Source organism: Mus caroli, unplaced genomic scaffold, assembly GCF_978045245.1.
Source record: "Mus caroli unplaced genomic scaffold, Mus_caroli_1 scaffold_20, whole genome shotgun sequence".
NCBI classification, from domain to species: Eukaryota; Metazoa; Chordata; class Mammalia; order Rodentia; family Muridae; genus Mus; species Mus caroli.
The window spans coordinates 12,598,874-12,614,864 of record NW_028227275.1 but is presented as its reverse complement, the minus strand read 5'-3'; the positions used below and the strand labels follow the sequence as shown (position 1 = coordinate 12,614,864).

Sequence of the window (15,991 nt, the reverse complement as noted above, 5' to 3'; positions counted from 1 at the left end):
CCCCAAAGTGTATCAGTGGTTTCATTTATATAGGGATATATAGGGAGGAAAGGAAAGGAAGGCTTTGACTTCCTTTGACTTGGAAAGAGATATGGGGGAGAAGTAATGCAGAAATTATTAGCTCAGTAATTCTTAACAACATCCAATGCAGACATAAGTAACCAAATGGGCTGGGCTCACTAAGTCATTTATTAGCTCATCAGACTGAACTCCAAATACTAGGGACATCTTAAAATATCTTAGCCTATAATTCCATCACCCTTTAGAAACTCAGAGGCCAAGATGAAGGGGAGAGGAGCTTAGTTACTGGGTCTGCAGACTGAGAGCCTTTGCCTCAATTAGGGCAGATACAGTAAAAGTCCACTTTGTATATTAAGGGTACAAAATCATCTTTGTTTTAAAAAGGTTAGAATTATTTGTAAGAAGAAGGAGCAAGTAGGGCTTCCTCAGGTGGCATTGTTTTCTAAGTTGTCAACATGTGATAACATGCCTGGGTCTGAACTGGAATTTAGGTTCTCATTTTCCTGCTGTGTTCTGAATGCGTAGTATTTAGGATTACAAATTCTTATCAAAATTCCGCACATTCAGACCCAAGCTCTGTCCTTATCCTAATGTCTCAGCTGTGGGACACAGGGAAATCTTTCAATCAGCTGGCACCTTAATGAAGACATTAATAATACTGGGATGGTGTATTGAGAGTGACAGTTTCTTCTTGTAATATTGAAAGATTTAATAAGTTAATCCACATGGTCCGAAAATATTTTCAGAACTGATAATGAGGACTCCAAAATGCTGTTCTTGTTACTCTTATCATTATGATCAAGACCATCATCACATCCTGAGTCACCACCACCACCATCAGCAGCACCGCCAACATCAGCACCACCTCTACCATCATAATCTAGGAGAGATTATTTCATACGAATTACACATAGCTCTCAATGAAGTCAGCACAGGTTGCCAGGTTGTTTGTACGCCTGTAACTTTGCCAGATCGTCTCCTGTGCCATAAGATTTCCGGACTTTTCCTTTATCAGAGGTTTCACTAGAGCTTGAAAGTCTTAAGCCAAGTTAAAGGGATAGGAACTCCCTATTTTTGCTTGTATTTTAGTATCCACTGTGCCTCTAGGGTTAAATTAGGCTTTTCGATCAATGCCACATCCTTTGATTTGCACTTCATGTAAATAGGTTAACTCCACTTTCCAGTCAAGGACAAACAGTATTAGAGAAGCTAAAGAAGTTTCCAGAGTCCCCTTGAATCTGTTCATTTTTATGTGTTTGCATCCGAGAGTAATATTGTTATTTAAAATAAACAGCTCCTGGGTATTTCTCAAGAACCGACCCAAAGAGCTGAATTAGCTTTTTGTTCAGAATTTTAATTCACTTTTCAACTTCTGACAATATGTATGTTACCCAGAGGGATGGAAGTTTGAGCGAATCATGGAAAGTTCTTTCTTCAAGGTGGCAAGAGGCCCCATGTCTAGGAAGTGTGAATATTTAGTAATCTCAAAGGCAAAGCGTAATCACAAGTCACTATATAATTCAGCATAACGGAAATGTATAGGCTTTTAATAGAATTCAATTTTGTTTAAGTACTGCTTACGGTTTTATAAGGCCAGTGGAAGAGAGAAGATGCTTCAAGCAATAGTTCTGCAGCTTTAGGGGTGCAGCTCTTTTGGAAAAGCCTTATAAAGCCCAAGCTGGACTGTGCTATGGAATTTGTCAGTATGGAGAGAAGCTTGCCTTGCTGAATATGGTGAGTTAAAAGCATCCTCCTTGAGCCCTGTACAGCTCCTGGCATGAATTCAGCCACCTCAGAATGAAATGAGGCTCTCAGGGTGTTAGACTGTCTCTCTGTCCAAATTCCGGGATGCTGGTGCACAAATCTCGAGGAGGCGCATTCATTTGTAAATCTGCTGTCTCTGTCATTGGCCTGGGAGTCACTTGAGAAAACTGAACTCCTAGTTCCTATTTCCCAGAATAGTAAGGAGTGTCTGACACCTGCAGCTTCCTGTGTACCGTGGTGAATACAAAAGAAATGAGGCAGCCCAGCTAAGGCAGCCCTTCACACCACCAGAAATTCTATGCTATAGTGAGGATGCCCAGAGGCTGTCTCAGCCTGGGATAGAAACGGCCTTTCCTAAGCATTCTGTTAAAACACTACAGCTACTTGGAAACCGGGCCAGATATTACAGAGGTACCTAGCAGATCCCTCTATTTGTGGTACCAAGGATAAACTTTTTGACTGTGACCTTTCGTTTTGGAAGTGGAGCAGTCACCACGCCAGCTCTTAGAAATGCTGTGACAAAAGGTGTTTTTACATTTAGAAACATGTTAGTCTTAAGCATCCTCCAGTTGGAAAATCACTACCTGGTGTTCTCACACGGCAGTCTAAATGAGTCTTCTAGAGTTTCGCCTCTGTAGTTTTTCTTCTTCTTTGGGGATGTTTGAAATGAAGAACAGAAAATTCCATCTCAATATTAATGGTGACATACAGTCAGTCTTCTGGCAGGTGCTTTGGTAGTAAGGTTCAAAGGTGTTGTCTATGCTCAAGTCCAGGTGAAGTTTTCTCATTTTCAAGGATTCCCTCTTCATACATCAGAGTTTCCTGTCCACAACCTCAACAGTCACTCCCTTCTTCTTCCTTTTTTTTAGGTGTTTGTTCTATCTTGGATGTGTTCTTTGCTTTGTGCACAAGCCTGACACTTAAAGGATGTCCATAGCAGTATAAACTCAGGGCATGGCTTTACCATCCACACAAACTTTTCCTTCCTGACAATGCTGCCAGTGTTAGTTGGTACTGAGTATATGGGGGATGCTCTCAACTACAGCTTCTTTCCTTTCCCTTCACAGTATAAATGACACTTAGCTGATAACATAGTGAATCCTGGTGACAGTCTTACTTACTCCCAGATGAAATGTTGTTGTTACAATTAATGCAGGATTGGGACTGCCTTGTCCTTAAGTGCCACACTATGATCATTAATCTTGATCTGAGTTTCTTCCTTTGTCTGGTTCCTGGTATTACCAAAAACAAACAAGCAAAACAAGGCCAGGGTATTAGCAGCTTGTTTTGGGATTTCAGTGTATATGATAAATATCCTTCTGGGTTCCTTCATAGAACTTTACATGTAGTCATATTTATCCTCATTTGGAGGGACTGTTGCTATACTCACAACTTGAGATCTATTAGAAATATGGAGCCTGAAACAAATGGTATTTCCTGTGCAGCCTTGACACCCAAAGGTTTTCCTAGGTCAGTGTCTAATTTCTGATTGGTAGACTGGACATCCACTGTCCTCTCCCACTGAGTTCTCATTGGTCCGTGGCCACAATGGCACTAATTACTGTTGTTCTGAGTTTTGGAAAAATCAAAGCGTTGAGACTTCCAGCACACGTGTGTCTGGCTAAAGACTGCAAGGTCTCTTAATGTGAAGCGGATTTCAGCAACTCATGTAAGTGCTGGTGTCTTCTTAAATGGAACCTGTCAGCCCATGCCGCACACTGGCGAGCAGAGCCAGAGCCAAGCTGTAGGATGAGTTTGGCACTGGTTCCTACTTGTCACGGGCCAAGGTTTGAGTAGGTGTTGATTTTGTTTGGGGTGGCCTTGAAAAGACTTGATTCTTCTTTCAGAGGGTTCAAATGCAAAAAGCAGAGCAAACAGCCAGGGAAGAATGAGCCTTTCCATGAGTGTAAGCAAGTGGCCCTCCCACGTGTGCCTTTGATTAGCAGAGTGAATCGCTTTCAGAGACACTGACTGACAAGGACACGGGTTTTCATGCTGGTGTTTGTGATTTCTCTACATGTGTTTCCATGCAGCCTTTTGCTGCATTTTGGTGCTTTAGTCAAGGAGTTTAAGTGCAAATTAGTCAGTTTGCACATATGCAAACATATCCCCAGTGGGCAGACATTGTGCTCCAAAGCACAGCCCGGGATCCCTGCCTTCCCCTCTCCTCTCAGCAGCAAGTAGAAAGCCAGGCCACTCTTGGCTTCCTTTATGAACAAAAACAAAAGCGAGGACACAGTTCAGTACATACTCAGAAGCGCTGAAAAGACTGATCTTACCCTGTGCATGGTCAAGGTCTGGGGACTAAAAACATGTCTCTCTTGTGAGGTGGACCAGGATAAATGAAAGAGCATAAGTTGTGTGTTAGGTCATTCTTGGGTCTCCTTTGGACTGCGGTCTTGTTTGCTTAGCCACACAGCATTGTCCTGTACTATATTTGAAATTTAAATGGCCTGTAAAAAAAAAAACAAACTTAAAAATCAGAATATTTTGCATTTTGATAAAATAATAGCAGTATTTAGAAATCCAGAAGGTCTAAAACCAGATTGCCTATAATGTATTAGAGACAATTACTTTGAGGTCTCATGAAGGCCTAGGGCAGTCTTGGACTTGTCATCTTCTGCCTTCCCCACCTGAATGCCTGAGATCATAGGACTGAACTGCCAGGACAGAGTTTGAGTATAGTTTGCCGATCTTTTAAGACAACAAACAACCAAAAACAATTTGTAATTTTAACCCTGAAGGGAAATTAAATATTGAAAAAAAAAAAAAAAGCTTCTCAACTTGGAGTTTTAAAGCAATCTACTTTTCATTTTGACCATTTATTTCTTAATTTCAAAAAAATGAACAATAACTGGGTTTAAAGCAATTTGCAGGGTAATTTCTTCACAAAGACTCACTTGTAGTTTTTTCCTGAGGGAACAAGACATTGAATACATTGCTTTCCAGGATGATCCTGTAGTTCTGCACTTATCATCTGAGGTTTGGTTGTTGTGGTTTAGCTATAACTGTGACTACAAATGTAGATTTTTTTCTTACCTATACTTATATAAGTTTTATGTAAGTAGTAAGTGAATTTATTCTTGTTGCAAACATAATAAAGATGTATATTATTCAAAAATCATAGTCAGTAATAAAATATTATATAATAACTTAAGTCCATCCCATTCCTAAAGAATTCATATCTAATCTTTATATAAGGCCTGGTGAGATGGCTCAGTGGGTAAGAGCACCCGACTGCTCTTCCGAAGGTCCAGAGTTCAAATCCCAGCAACCACATGGTGGCTCACAACCATCCGTAATGCGATCTGACTCCCTCTTCTGGTGTGTCTGAAGATAGCTACAGTGTACTTATATATAAATAAATAAATCTTTAAAAAAATAAAACTTTATTCTATTGGACACGCAAACTTTATATGCTCCAGTACAGGGGAACGCCAGGGCCAAAAAATGGGAATGGGTGGTTAGGGAAGTGGGGGGAGGGTATGGGGGACTTTTGGGATAGCATTGGAATGTAATTGAGGAAAATACGTAATAAAAATATTAATAAAAATTTTTTAATTAAAAAAAAACTTTATTCTGTGTAATGGTAACACAGACCTGTGTATATAAAGACCAAGTTTAAAGTTATCAATGAGTCACACTTGTGCACAATGGGAAATACAGTTTCAAACCATGGTAAATCAATGTATCATGGAGAGTCTGTTGATGCATATGTACCTGCCAAATTTTGTAATAATGGCATGATAATCTGTCATGTGCAAATATCTTGGCTGTTTCAGATGTTCCTTAATTCATGGACATTTAGCCTATTTTCAGTTTTACATTGCTGTGAATAATGTCCCAATGAACATTCCTGCCTTTCCTCTTTGTGAAAATATTTGAGTCTTTCATTAGAAACATTCCTTGAATTAAAATTACTGGCAAAAAAAAAAAATATGTGCATGTAAATTTCTGAAAGCTTCTTTAAATCTTTTCTTTGAAACGCTAAATGGATTTATTCTTTTACCAGTAGTAAATGAGATTAACTCTCTACTATCCTAGTGAACCTAGATATTACTCTCATTTCAGGGGTAGTGTCTTCAAATTTTGTGTACAAGAAAGTAAAATCTCATTATTACTTAAAAAAATATTACTCTGTGATTCCCCATAATGTCCAACTTTGTTTGCTGCAAGGGTCTTGGCTGGCCATTTACCTTCCTGCTAAATGTCACCATGCCCCTTTCTTTCAGATGCCCACTACCTCACCTGCAGAATCCAAGAATGTGCTGAGACAACTCGGAGTGGCCCTTTTGCCCGCTCCATTGACATCAGCTCCTTGGTTGTCCAGGATGAATATATCTTCATTCAGGTGAGTGTTATCAGTACAGTCAACAGTTGGAAGGAGACAGGTGAGGTTGTATGCTTGCTACCAGTGAGGATGGCATACCTGGGAATGTGAAGGTGTGGAGCAGAGACACTGTCCTTCACCAACTCTATGGTTCCAGGCCCTAGGGCTACTCCTGACTTCTCCTGTACTCTGAAGGTTTTACGGGTCAGTGTCTGTCCAGGAGATTTTACTTACCAGGGGATTCTTCAGTTGGATTGCCATTTCAGGATAACAGAGCTGTCTAGATAATTAGGCTTTGGAGTCTGAGGTTATTTAGAGTCAAATGTCTAATAGGCTTTGACTTTAAGTAATTTATCAAAGCCATGCTCTGTTTCTGTCCAAAGTGGCTTCTCTGACTTAGACACAAAATCTTGCAATGAATTAGACATTGCCAGGATTCACTTTTTGGAAAAGGCTAAAACTTGCTCAATTGTCCATTCCCCTCCCAGTGCTGATCACTTTTTAGAATGTCTAACTCTTAAGTCCTTTCCTACAAGAAATTGACTGTTTGAGTTAACTAAATGAAATCTTTATATATTGAGTTTGCAGTGTCTACTGTGTAGTTCAAGGAGATACAAAATTGGTGGAATATATGCAAAAGTAAAGGGCACTATTCCAAAGAGAGAAAGAGAGACAGGTAGGTAGATGATAGACAGTAGGTAGGTAGGTAGATAGATAGACAGACAGACAGACAGATGTAAATACCTGATAAGCTGGTATATCAAGGTTGACATTTCATGACAACCTTTAGTTTCCCAATCTACTTTTTCATTGTTTACTCTCAGTTGTTTGCCAAATGGTTTCCCAAAGCAAACTTGAACTTTGACAAGTCCCTGAATTTGCCCCTGAATGAATTTCTTCTCTGTCTGCTCCTTAGCTTTTCAGTCCAGATCAATCGCATCTCCTCTGTGAGAATGCACCTTGCCCTCCAGTGCACCTTCTAGCTCAAGGTTACATTTTTCCAGCTCATGGCTTATTAAAACCATCCCTTGCCAGATGTGGACTGATACTTCTCCTTTCCAAATCGAATATTATACTTTAGGGGTGAGAAGAATATTTTAAGTTCTTCTTTTATCTCTCACCGTTGGTCAGACAAATTTTCAATGCAAGTCGAGTGTTCAGTGAGGATTTGTAGTATTGATGGAGACCCATGAGAAGTAGCCTGCCACCAAAAAACAACTTTAAAGAAAGAGTGGAAGAAGTCAGCATCCTAGGATTGATTTTCTGTGTTGTGGTCTACCCACAGGTTCCTCATTGTCTCATTCGTAAGTGTTGATTGAAAACACATGCTGCAAAACATGCAGTCCTAATCACAACTTTTGCCATTCCTCAAATTTCTGCCCAGGACCTGATGCATATTTCTCTTTAGGACATCCTGCCCGAGCATTCCTGTGAGTTTGAGCACTGTCTACACATCCTGATGCTTTAAGCTTAGTGAGCTGTGATCTCCATCACATGATAGATACCCTTGATTAATAGCTCTCTCTACATCCCACGGTGGATGCTGTTCGTCAGAAATACAAGATCAGCTTGTGCTGACACGGCTGATGGAATACCCAGTACCAGTCCACTCAGGACAGAAACTCAAATAGCGTTCACTATTGCTGAGCTGAAGGAATCCACATCCTCTCTTAGCTGTATCCTTGGTTTGGAGTCTTCACTGTCACCTGATGCCCATTGCCATGGTCCCCACATATGTGACTAATTACTTCTTTACCTTTGTTGAAAAGTTTAACAAGGGATCATGAGATATTTATGATTTTGTCAGACCGACTGTCCTTTTCTTTTTTTTTTTTTAAAGATTTATTTATTTATTAAATGTAAGTACACTGTAGCTGTCTTCAGACACTCCAGAAGAGGGCGCCAGATCTCGTTACGGATGGTTGTGAGCCACCATGTGGTTGCTGGGATTTGAACTCTGGACCTTCGGAAGAGCAGTCGGGTGCTCTTACCCACTGAGCCATCTCACCAGCCTGACTGTCCTTTTCTTAATGGCAGTAGTGTATATAATAATGATGAATGTGGTTGAACTGTTTTTTGGAAGTGTGACTTCAAGTTTAGACTATCTCCCCTCCCCGTGTGTCTCATAATGTATTCTGCAACAAAAACAAGCAAACAAACAAAAATCTGCTTTACTTTGCTTTAAAAGGAGAGGTTGCTTTTTTCAGTAAGGTTGTATTAGTTGTCAGGTCCATGTGGTATTTTTCCTAGCTGCTGGGGCAAAGACAAGGAATACAGAAATGTCTTGGGTTAGTGAAATTCATTCTAGTGGGACACCCACCCCCACACACCCACCCCCACACACTCACACATACACACATACATACATGCACACACTGTGGGGTATGGGAGGTAACAGGGACATTAGTTTGCAGTAGAGTAGTTTCTCAGTCAGATCCATGTGACTTTTCTATACAAAGAAGTTAATTGGGGCACCTACCCCACTGGCTGCCTTAGGACTGCGCTTGACCATGGCCTCTGTGAAACACCACAATGCTGGAACAGAGGAGGTCTGTGAACAAGTGCTGTGCCTTTATCCTTTACCGTGATAAGCTCGTTTCTCTATAAAGTCTGCCACATGAGGGTTGATGTTTTAGAGATAAACAAAACAAAACAAAACAAAAGAAAACAAAACAAACAAACAAGAACTGGACGCTGGGGTATTAATGAATCTACCCCATTGCTGCTTTAACGAGGACTTGATGACTTGAACCAAGGACAGACACTTAGGAAACAGACGACTAAGTGTTTCAGGCTTGGCTTCTTTGAGCCCTGCATGGAGATGTGGGGGTGGGAAATCAGAGATTCTGGAAGAGAGGCAGTGGGGCTGTCATGGTTAAATACATAAATTAAAAGATAGTATGTTGATAGTATTTGGAAATCATAAAAAAAAAAAAATCAAGTACAGACAGAAAAGAGGGATGATGCAAACACTGGTTCCTGGCCCACACCAGTGTTTACATTCAGGAAGGTGAGGAGTCAGCCAGTAAGGCCACGACTAAGAGTGGAAAGATGGTGTTTGGAGAGATTGATTCTTACCCATGAGGCAAAGGGCATAAACTTGGAAACAAAATAAAACTAAAACCCAAAAACCTACCCATAGGACAAAGGGCCATGAGCTTGGAAAACAACAACAACAAACAACAACAACAGCACAAAAAATCCCCTGCCCATAGGGCAAAAAGCTATAAACTTGAAAACACACACACACACACACATACTACCTACACACAAGGCAAAGGACCATAAAATTGAAAAAAAAAAAAAAAACCTCAAAAACCTGAATTTCTTTAATCACCAAATAAACACAGGTTAAATACTATTACTTGAAGCTATCCACTATTTAAAATTGAAGTTATGCAAAACAGCGCCAGTAATCTGCAGTTAAGCTCCATACAGTGTAGCCCACATGGCAAGTGGTTTTCCATCAGAACTTAATCATCCCTTCCCTGAAAGTTCTGACACTCGCCTCTAAAGAAATGGCCTGCCAGCCTTACTTCTGCCAGTGTGTGCTCAGTGTGTAGTTATGACGACTTAACCCTCTCATTATTATTGTCTGCCTTCCTTACATTCCCATCTGTCCCTTTCACAGTATGGAACATTTTCATTTTAATTTTAATGGCACAGTTTAGGAATATAGCTATTTACAGAATATCTGATCCTCTATTTTGGGATGATTGTCTATTGATTTCTTCTTGTGAATGATGCTGAATCCAGGAGCCTGTATGTATCTCTGTTTCCCTTTTTCTCATTAAGTCTTCCACCACTCACTTTAAATTGGTCACAGGATTTTCTAGTGTTTGTCTTACTGTGTTAGCACATGACTGGTAATGTAAATATTTTGTGAAGCACTGTGGATAAAGTGAGAAAATAGGGTTTGTGGTGACTACCCACGATTCCCTTTCCAAATTATAATAGCTGACTGAGTCATTTAGCATATCCATGTTCTCCTAGGTCCCCCCGTTGGTCCTGCATTGGTTTGATCTTAGGGCTTTTTTTGGTGTATACAGTCACCTGCACCCATTAGTTTTTTGGGAAAGCTCCACATTTAGCTCTCAGTTGTCTGAAGTTTGGCCTCAGTTGAAGCTTTAGGGAACAGCTAATTCATGAATTTGGGAATACTCTTGACTTTCCCTGTGTGACTGAAGATCACTTTCTTGGTGTCCACATTTCATGTGCTAATCTCTTTTCCTGTAAACTTGGCTTTTGTTGAGTGCCTGACTGTGGCTGGGTCAGGGCAGTCTGAGATTCTAATCTTTGAGATGTCTTGTTTTGCTTTATTTTTCCTGGCTCCCATTTAGGGAGGGGAGTTGCTTTGTTTATTTTTGCTAACCCTAAGGCACTTTTTATCATATTTGTAGACCAGTTATGTGTTTGTGTGTGCCTTGGGGTCAAACTGTTTGAGCCCTGGGAATGTGTCTCTTTCATTCAAATGACTTGTTTTTTTTCCTCCATTTTTAAAAATCATCTGAAAAGCCCCTTTAAGATATCCTCAAAGGCATATTTTATTTGATTTCCATGGATTGGGTATTCTTCCTGTAGGTCCCAGAATGTGTGAGACAAATTGACTAAAGGAAGACAGCATTTCTTCCTGTCCCCAATTTAAACAAAATGAGATACAAACAGTTGTACAGTGTGCTTGATCTGTATTTAGTAGTTTGCAGGGTCATTCTGTCTCATTTTTCTTTCTTTTTTTTTTTTTTAGCTCCTTTTCTGAGCCTAACCAGATTATATTTTTATATTCTCTTCTTCCTCCTCCTTTGACCACAAAAATAACAAGTCCCATCTTTCTCATCTCCCTTGTTGTGTCTTCCCTTGTTCTTTTTACTCCTGTTTAAAACTCTTTTCTTATTGAAGTGATCTAATTATGTCAATGTCATTTACTCTCTCTCTCTCTCTTTCTCTCTCTTTGTGTGTGTGTGTTTATGCATGTGTGCATGCACACATGCGTGAACACATGCACACTCACGCATATATGTATGCAAGTTAATGTTTTTATGAAAATATAGGTGTGTGTACATGTGCACATTGTATTTGGAGACCAGAGAACAACCTTAGATATCATTCCTTGGGCTCCATCCTTCTAACTGGCAGTAGGCATTTTTGTCTGCATGCATATCTGCATACCTCTTGTGTGCCTGGTATCCACAGAGGCCAGGAAAATATTTAAGAGGCCTTAGAGTTAGAATTAAAGATGATTGTAAGCCACCATGGCTATGTGGGTGACGGAAAATAAACCCTGATCCTCTAGAAGAGCACCCAGTGCTCTTAACTACCTGCTCTCCACCTCTCTAGACCTGTATCTCTATATTTTAAATTATTGCTTATTTTTTTTAATGATCTGAGTCCTTCAGGTCATCAATAAAATATAAAAAAATCTAGGATGCTTATCTTGTGAAAGATTAGAGTTCTATCTCTGTTTATTGAGAACATTTCTTCATTCTCAGTTCTGTGTGACTCAACAATTTTTTTTTCTCTAAGTAGTATTTCTCATAAGACAGAGTCCCCTAGAACACAATGTATGTGGCTTCCTTCCTGAATATATTGTATTTCATGGTTAAATTTTCATTAAGTCTAGAGTCGGCATTGCTCTTCTTGTTTGGCTTGCTTCTGTAGGATGATTTATGAGGAGAAAGGGGGCGCATTATATAATTACTTGGCTATTTAAAACCATTTATAAATCCTTATCATGTGTTTCTGAAATGTTGCTGTAGTTTACTAACTGGTTTCTCTGCTCTCAGATCAGCACCCCAAATCCCTAGTGCCTTCACAAACGCCTTCCAAAGTCCTTTATTTAGAACAGAAATCAATGTCCTGAGCCTGCGTGGCTGTTAATCACCTGCAGGGTAAAATCCAATTCCTTAACATTGTCTGCAAGAACCTCTGTAGTTAGGGCTCTCATATGAATCAGCCTCATAAGAATGCTTTACTCACTATTGCTACCCACAAACGTCCCTTGCTTTAACGAACCCTTCGATAAACATGGACCCTTTTCATGTCCATGCATCCACCATGATACTTCCTGCCCCCTGTGTCTTTCTTGTATTTTCTTTATATTTGGTATACCCCTTTGGTAGACTCAGTCTTTAAAATTCAGCATTAGGTAGCATGTCCTTTAGTTTCCCTGGCATCCTCAGTCAGGGTTGGATCAAGCCTTCCAGCCTCCTCCTTAACCCTGTCTACTGTATCTCCTCCATCAGGTCTGTAAACTATAAGGACCCTGATTCCATCTTATTCATCCTTGTTTCTCCTGCACTTTGCATAATGACTGGTACTCAATAAGTGTTTGTTGGACTGAACTGAACTAAGAAGATAAGATGTGGTCCTTAGTTTCAGGGAGTATAGCTAGTTATCTTTTTTCATGCAAGGAAATCTTGTTTCTGTCGCTAACAATATAAGACAACTTAAGGTAATTGGCAATTGCTCACTGCATAAGAAAAAACGCCCCTGTGTAGAGCGCCTTTGTGTTTTTATAAAAACCACTGTCCAGGAATTACCCAGTGTGTTATTCAGTGCTTGTCTTCCATCCATTCATTTAAATATATTAAAATGCATTCAGCCCAGTGGGGAGCAGAGGCAGCTAAGCAATTATAATGCAGCGCGATGAAGGCTGCATTAGTAGGAAACACATGTTGCTGATCTTGACAAGTGATGAACCCTTTACCTTCTCCTGGATGAGTGTCAGTGCAGGGTTCCTGTCTGGAAGCTCCACAAGATGGTGGGAGAGAAAACCATGCAGACAGAGGAGCTAGGCATAACCACGGGACCTGTGTGTCAGGACCCTCTACCCACGGTGCTTTGTAACTTCCATTTTTCTTTCATTACATCCCGATAATAGTGCTCACCCTTCTTTCCACCAAGAAATCTCAGAAGTAACCTGATACCACCTCTAGTAGTAGCTCTTACCTACGCACTGAGCTGACTGTTCTCCTGCCTCAACCTGCTGAGGGTTGGAATTACAGATGTCCGTGTGTCCACATCTGCCTCTGCCATGAGACGTTTTTGATAACTTCATTTTCTATTTTTAAAGCAGTTTTAAATCATTTTATAAGTATGCATTCAATAATAAAGAGGAAACACCTCAAGTGATTTTCTAAAACTTTGAGGGTTTCTGGTCATTTGTGGGAATATAAACTGGAAAGTTGGAATAAGGATCAGTTTGGGTTTTATTATGCAGAAAGTGAGATTCTACTTTGGTGACCAAGATCTGCTTCTAAACCAAGGGCCTTTCTGATTCACAAATAATGATGCCTCAGAAGCAGAAAACCACCCAGCTGATAAAGTCTCCATGGTTTAAGCTCATAGATGATGCTTGACAACATCCCGACACACCAGGTTGGGGACCAGTCCACTAGCCCCACAACACCTATCAAGGAAAATTCACTGGTAAAGGGAAAAAGCTGGGTAGAGCATCTCACATGAGTCTACTGTCTCCAAGGCATGCTGGCCTTGATGACTCTGTGTTCTATGGAAGGGCATTTGCTGTCCTTGAGGAGTTTGGTGTTCAAAGTAGAGCTTTGTACAGGTAGATTTTTTTTTAAAAGTACACTCTATCAAGTAGATAACTTAAGTTTAGCATACGGTACTTAGGTAAATCTTCCACTTAATTTGTCTGGTGTTGCTATTTTAAGTCTGGCTATAATGCTAGCAGAAACAGAACTGACGAAAAGAACAATGGAAAACAAACAAACAAAAAAGGACCTCATCCGAAGATCCGTTCTATTCTGTCATCTTTCCCAGACAAATGCTGTTTCTAATAGCTTTATATCTCAGGAAAAACCAGAGTTTCCAACAAATACCAGGTGTGTATCCAAATGACGTGCAATCAGTATGTCGAAAACACCAGCATGTTTTACCGAAGCTATAGTTATAGTAATCCAAAGTGTTTATTAACTTATAAATGTTAGGGAATGTGATATATAACCACAGTGGAATACTATTCAGCCATTAAAAAGAATGACAGTCTGGATATTATGCTAATCAAATCAGCCAGGTAAAGCAAGACAAGAACCACTGGTTTTCACTCACAGGTTACAGGAGTCCCTGTAACAGTTGATCTCATTGTAGTCGGGGGCAGAACATTGATTGACAGAGGCAGGAGAGGCTAGAGGAAAGGGGAAGGTGAAGAAGGTGAAGAAGCATTGAGCACAGGGAACAACGTTCGAGTTAAGCCTTAGGAAGGCACTGGAGTGTGATGTTCACTAGAGTGCCTGTGATGACTGTGCTCCGGCTGTGTTACCAGGCAGCAGGGAGGAATTACAGAGTTTCACCATAAAGCCAGGTGGAGTTTTCCAAGCTGCGTCTGTGTGCGTATGTGTGCATGTGTGGCACACATTTGTGTGGGCGTGTGCATATGTGTGTATGTGTGGGTGGGAGTGGGGATGGGTGGGGTGTTTACCCTGATTTGAGCATTGTACAATATACGAATATACACAGATAGCAGCACACTGCATTGTACCCCCAAAATATGTGTAATTTTCTGGATTTATGTATCATTTCAGAAATTAAAAATAATAATAAGAGTAGGAGAGGATTGTAGGGAAGCAATCTCATTGGCTTAGTACTTCTTTGGAGAGAGTAACAGTTTTGTTCACTCTTTTTATTGTTTTGCTTGAGTTGCATTCATTTAACCACTGGGTTCTGATGCTAGTGAGTGTCAAAGTCAATGATAAAATACTGGTGACTACATTGGTCAGAGGTCGGGCCATTTTTTTGAGTAGACAGCCACTAGAAAAGCAGGTGAAACCAAGGCCACATCTTCTCTGCATATGAGTAAGTACTCTATATCTTTGAGAGTACAGTTAAACAGCAAAATCCAGGCAACCTCTAACTAATGAGAAGCATTTGATTAATCTATTACACTTCTCACTATGATGTAATTTCACGTGAAAATTTCACATCTTCTCTATTGTACCTCCAAAGAAAAGCTTTTCCCAGAACCAATAAAAATTGTCTTTCCTAGATCTATTATTCTCAGTCCTATGTTCTGTGTGTGGTAGGAGATTTTATAAACTGCAAAGGTTTTAGCTCACCCTGTATTTCAGGAGTGGCCAAGCAGTGCAGGTCACCATCTCAGTGGCTTCACTGGAGGGGACCTTATGCTTGCCCTCTAGCCGCGCTACGGCAAGCTGTATAAGACGCTGTGCTATCTGCTAACCTGTTGGTACCTTTTCTGTCTTGGGTTTCTTACTGAAATCAAAATGTGTTAATTCTTCCCAGAAAACCATGCTTTCTGGGAATGAATTGGCCTGAAAGTCCGGGGCTCCACATAGATAAAAGAAACAGCCTGTCTTCCATAGGTAAGAGCGAGGTTGGAGGTTGGTTGGAAAGTTGATTCCTTCTGAGCCAAGTTGATTGACAACCCTGCCATTTATCCTTATAGGATAGCTTTTCTAGTTGTTAGTCTGGAGAACAGTTAGTTCAGCAACAATCATCCTAAAATTCCTTCAGCAAAAGGATTCATACCCTGGCTACTAGGGACTTCAACAACCAAAAAAAAAAAAAATGGCTTTATAAGGTTTCTTATATCCGCTGTAGATCACACGCTGTAGCTAGGACGAAGTTCTGTCCTAGCTTCTCATGATGGCATGGCACATGAGGTCACTTCTCATGTGAGGCTTCATTCACTCACTGAGTAAACTAGCACTCACATTCACTTGTATCCCCTTGAGTATCTAAAATGCAGGGGAAGTCAGATTAATTACAGATAGAAATGACATGCTCAAATGGAAGAGCAAGTGAACATTTGAAGGAGGGAAAACCTTGCTGACTGCTGAAGTTATTACCCACACACTTTCTAATCTCTGTTCCTTTTACCTAAGACAAGTTGTTTCCCTT

The 15,991-nt window shown here is 40.3% G+C and overlaps 1 protein-coding gene across 1 annotated transcript in view; it reads left to right on the top strand.

Annotated features, from left to right (window-relative positions):
- Positions 1–15,991, top strand: part of Sorcs3 (sortilin related VPS10 domain containing receptor 3) — a 596,124-nt gene that overhangs the window by 441,428 nt on the left and 138,705 nt on the right. Inside the window, exon 7 of the mRNA XM_021151815.3 lies at positions 6,018–6,136. Coding sequence (XP_021007474.1) covers positions 6,018–6,136 — 119 coding nt within the window. The remainder of the gene's footprint in view (positions 1–6,017; positions 6,137–15,991) is intronic.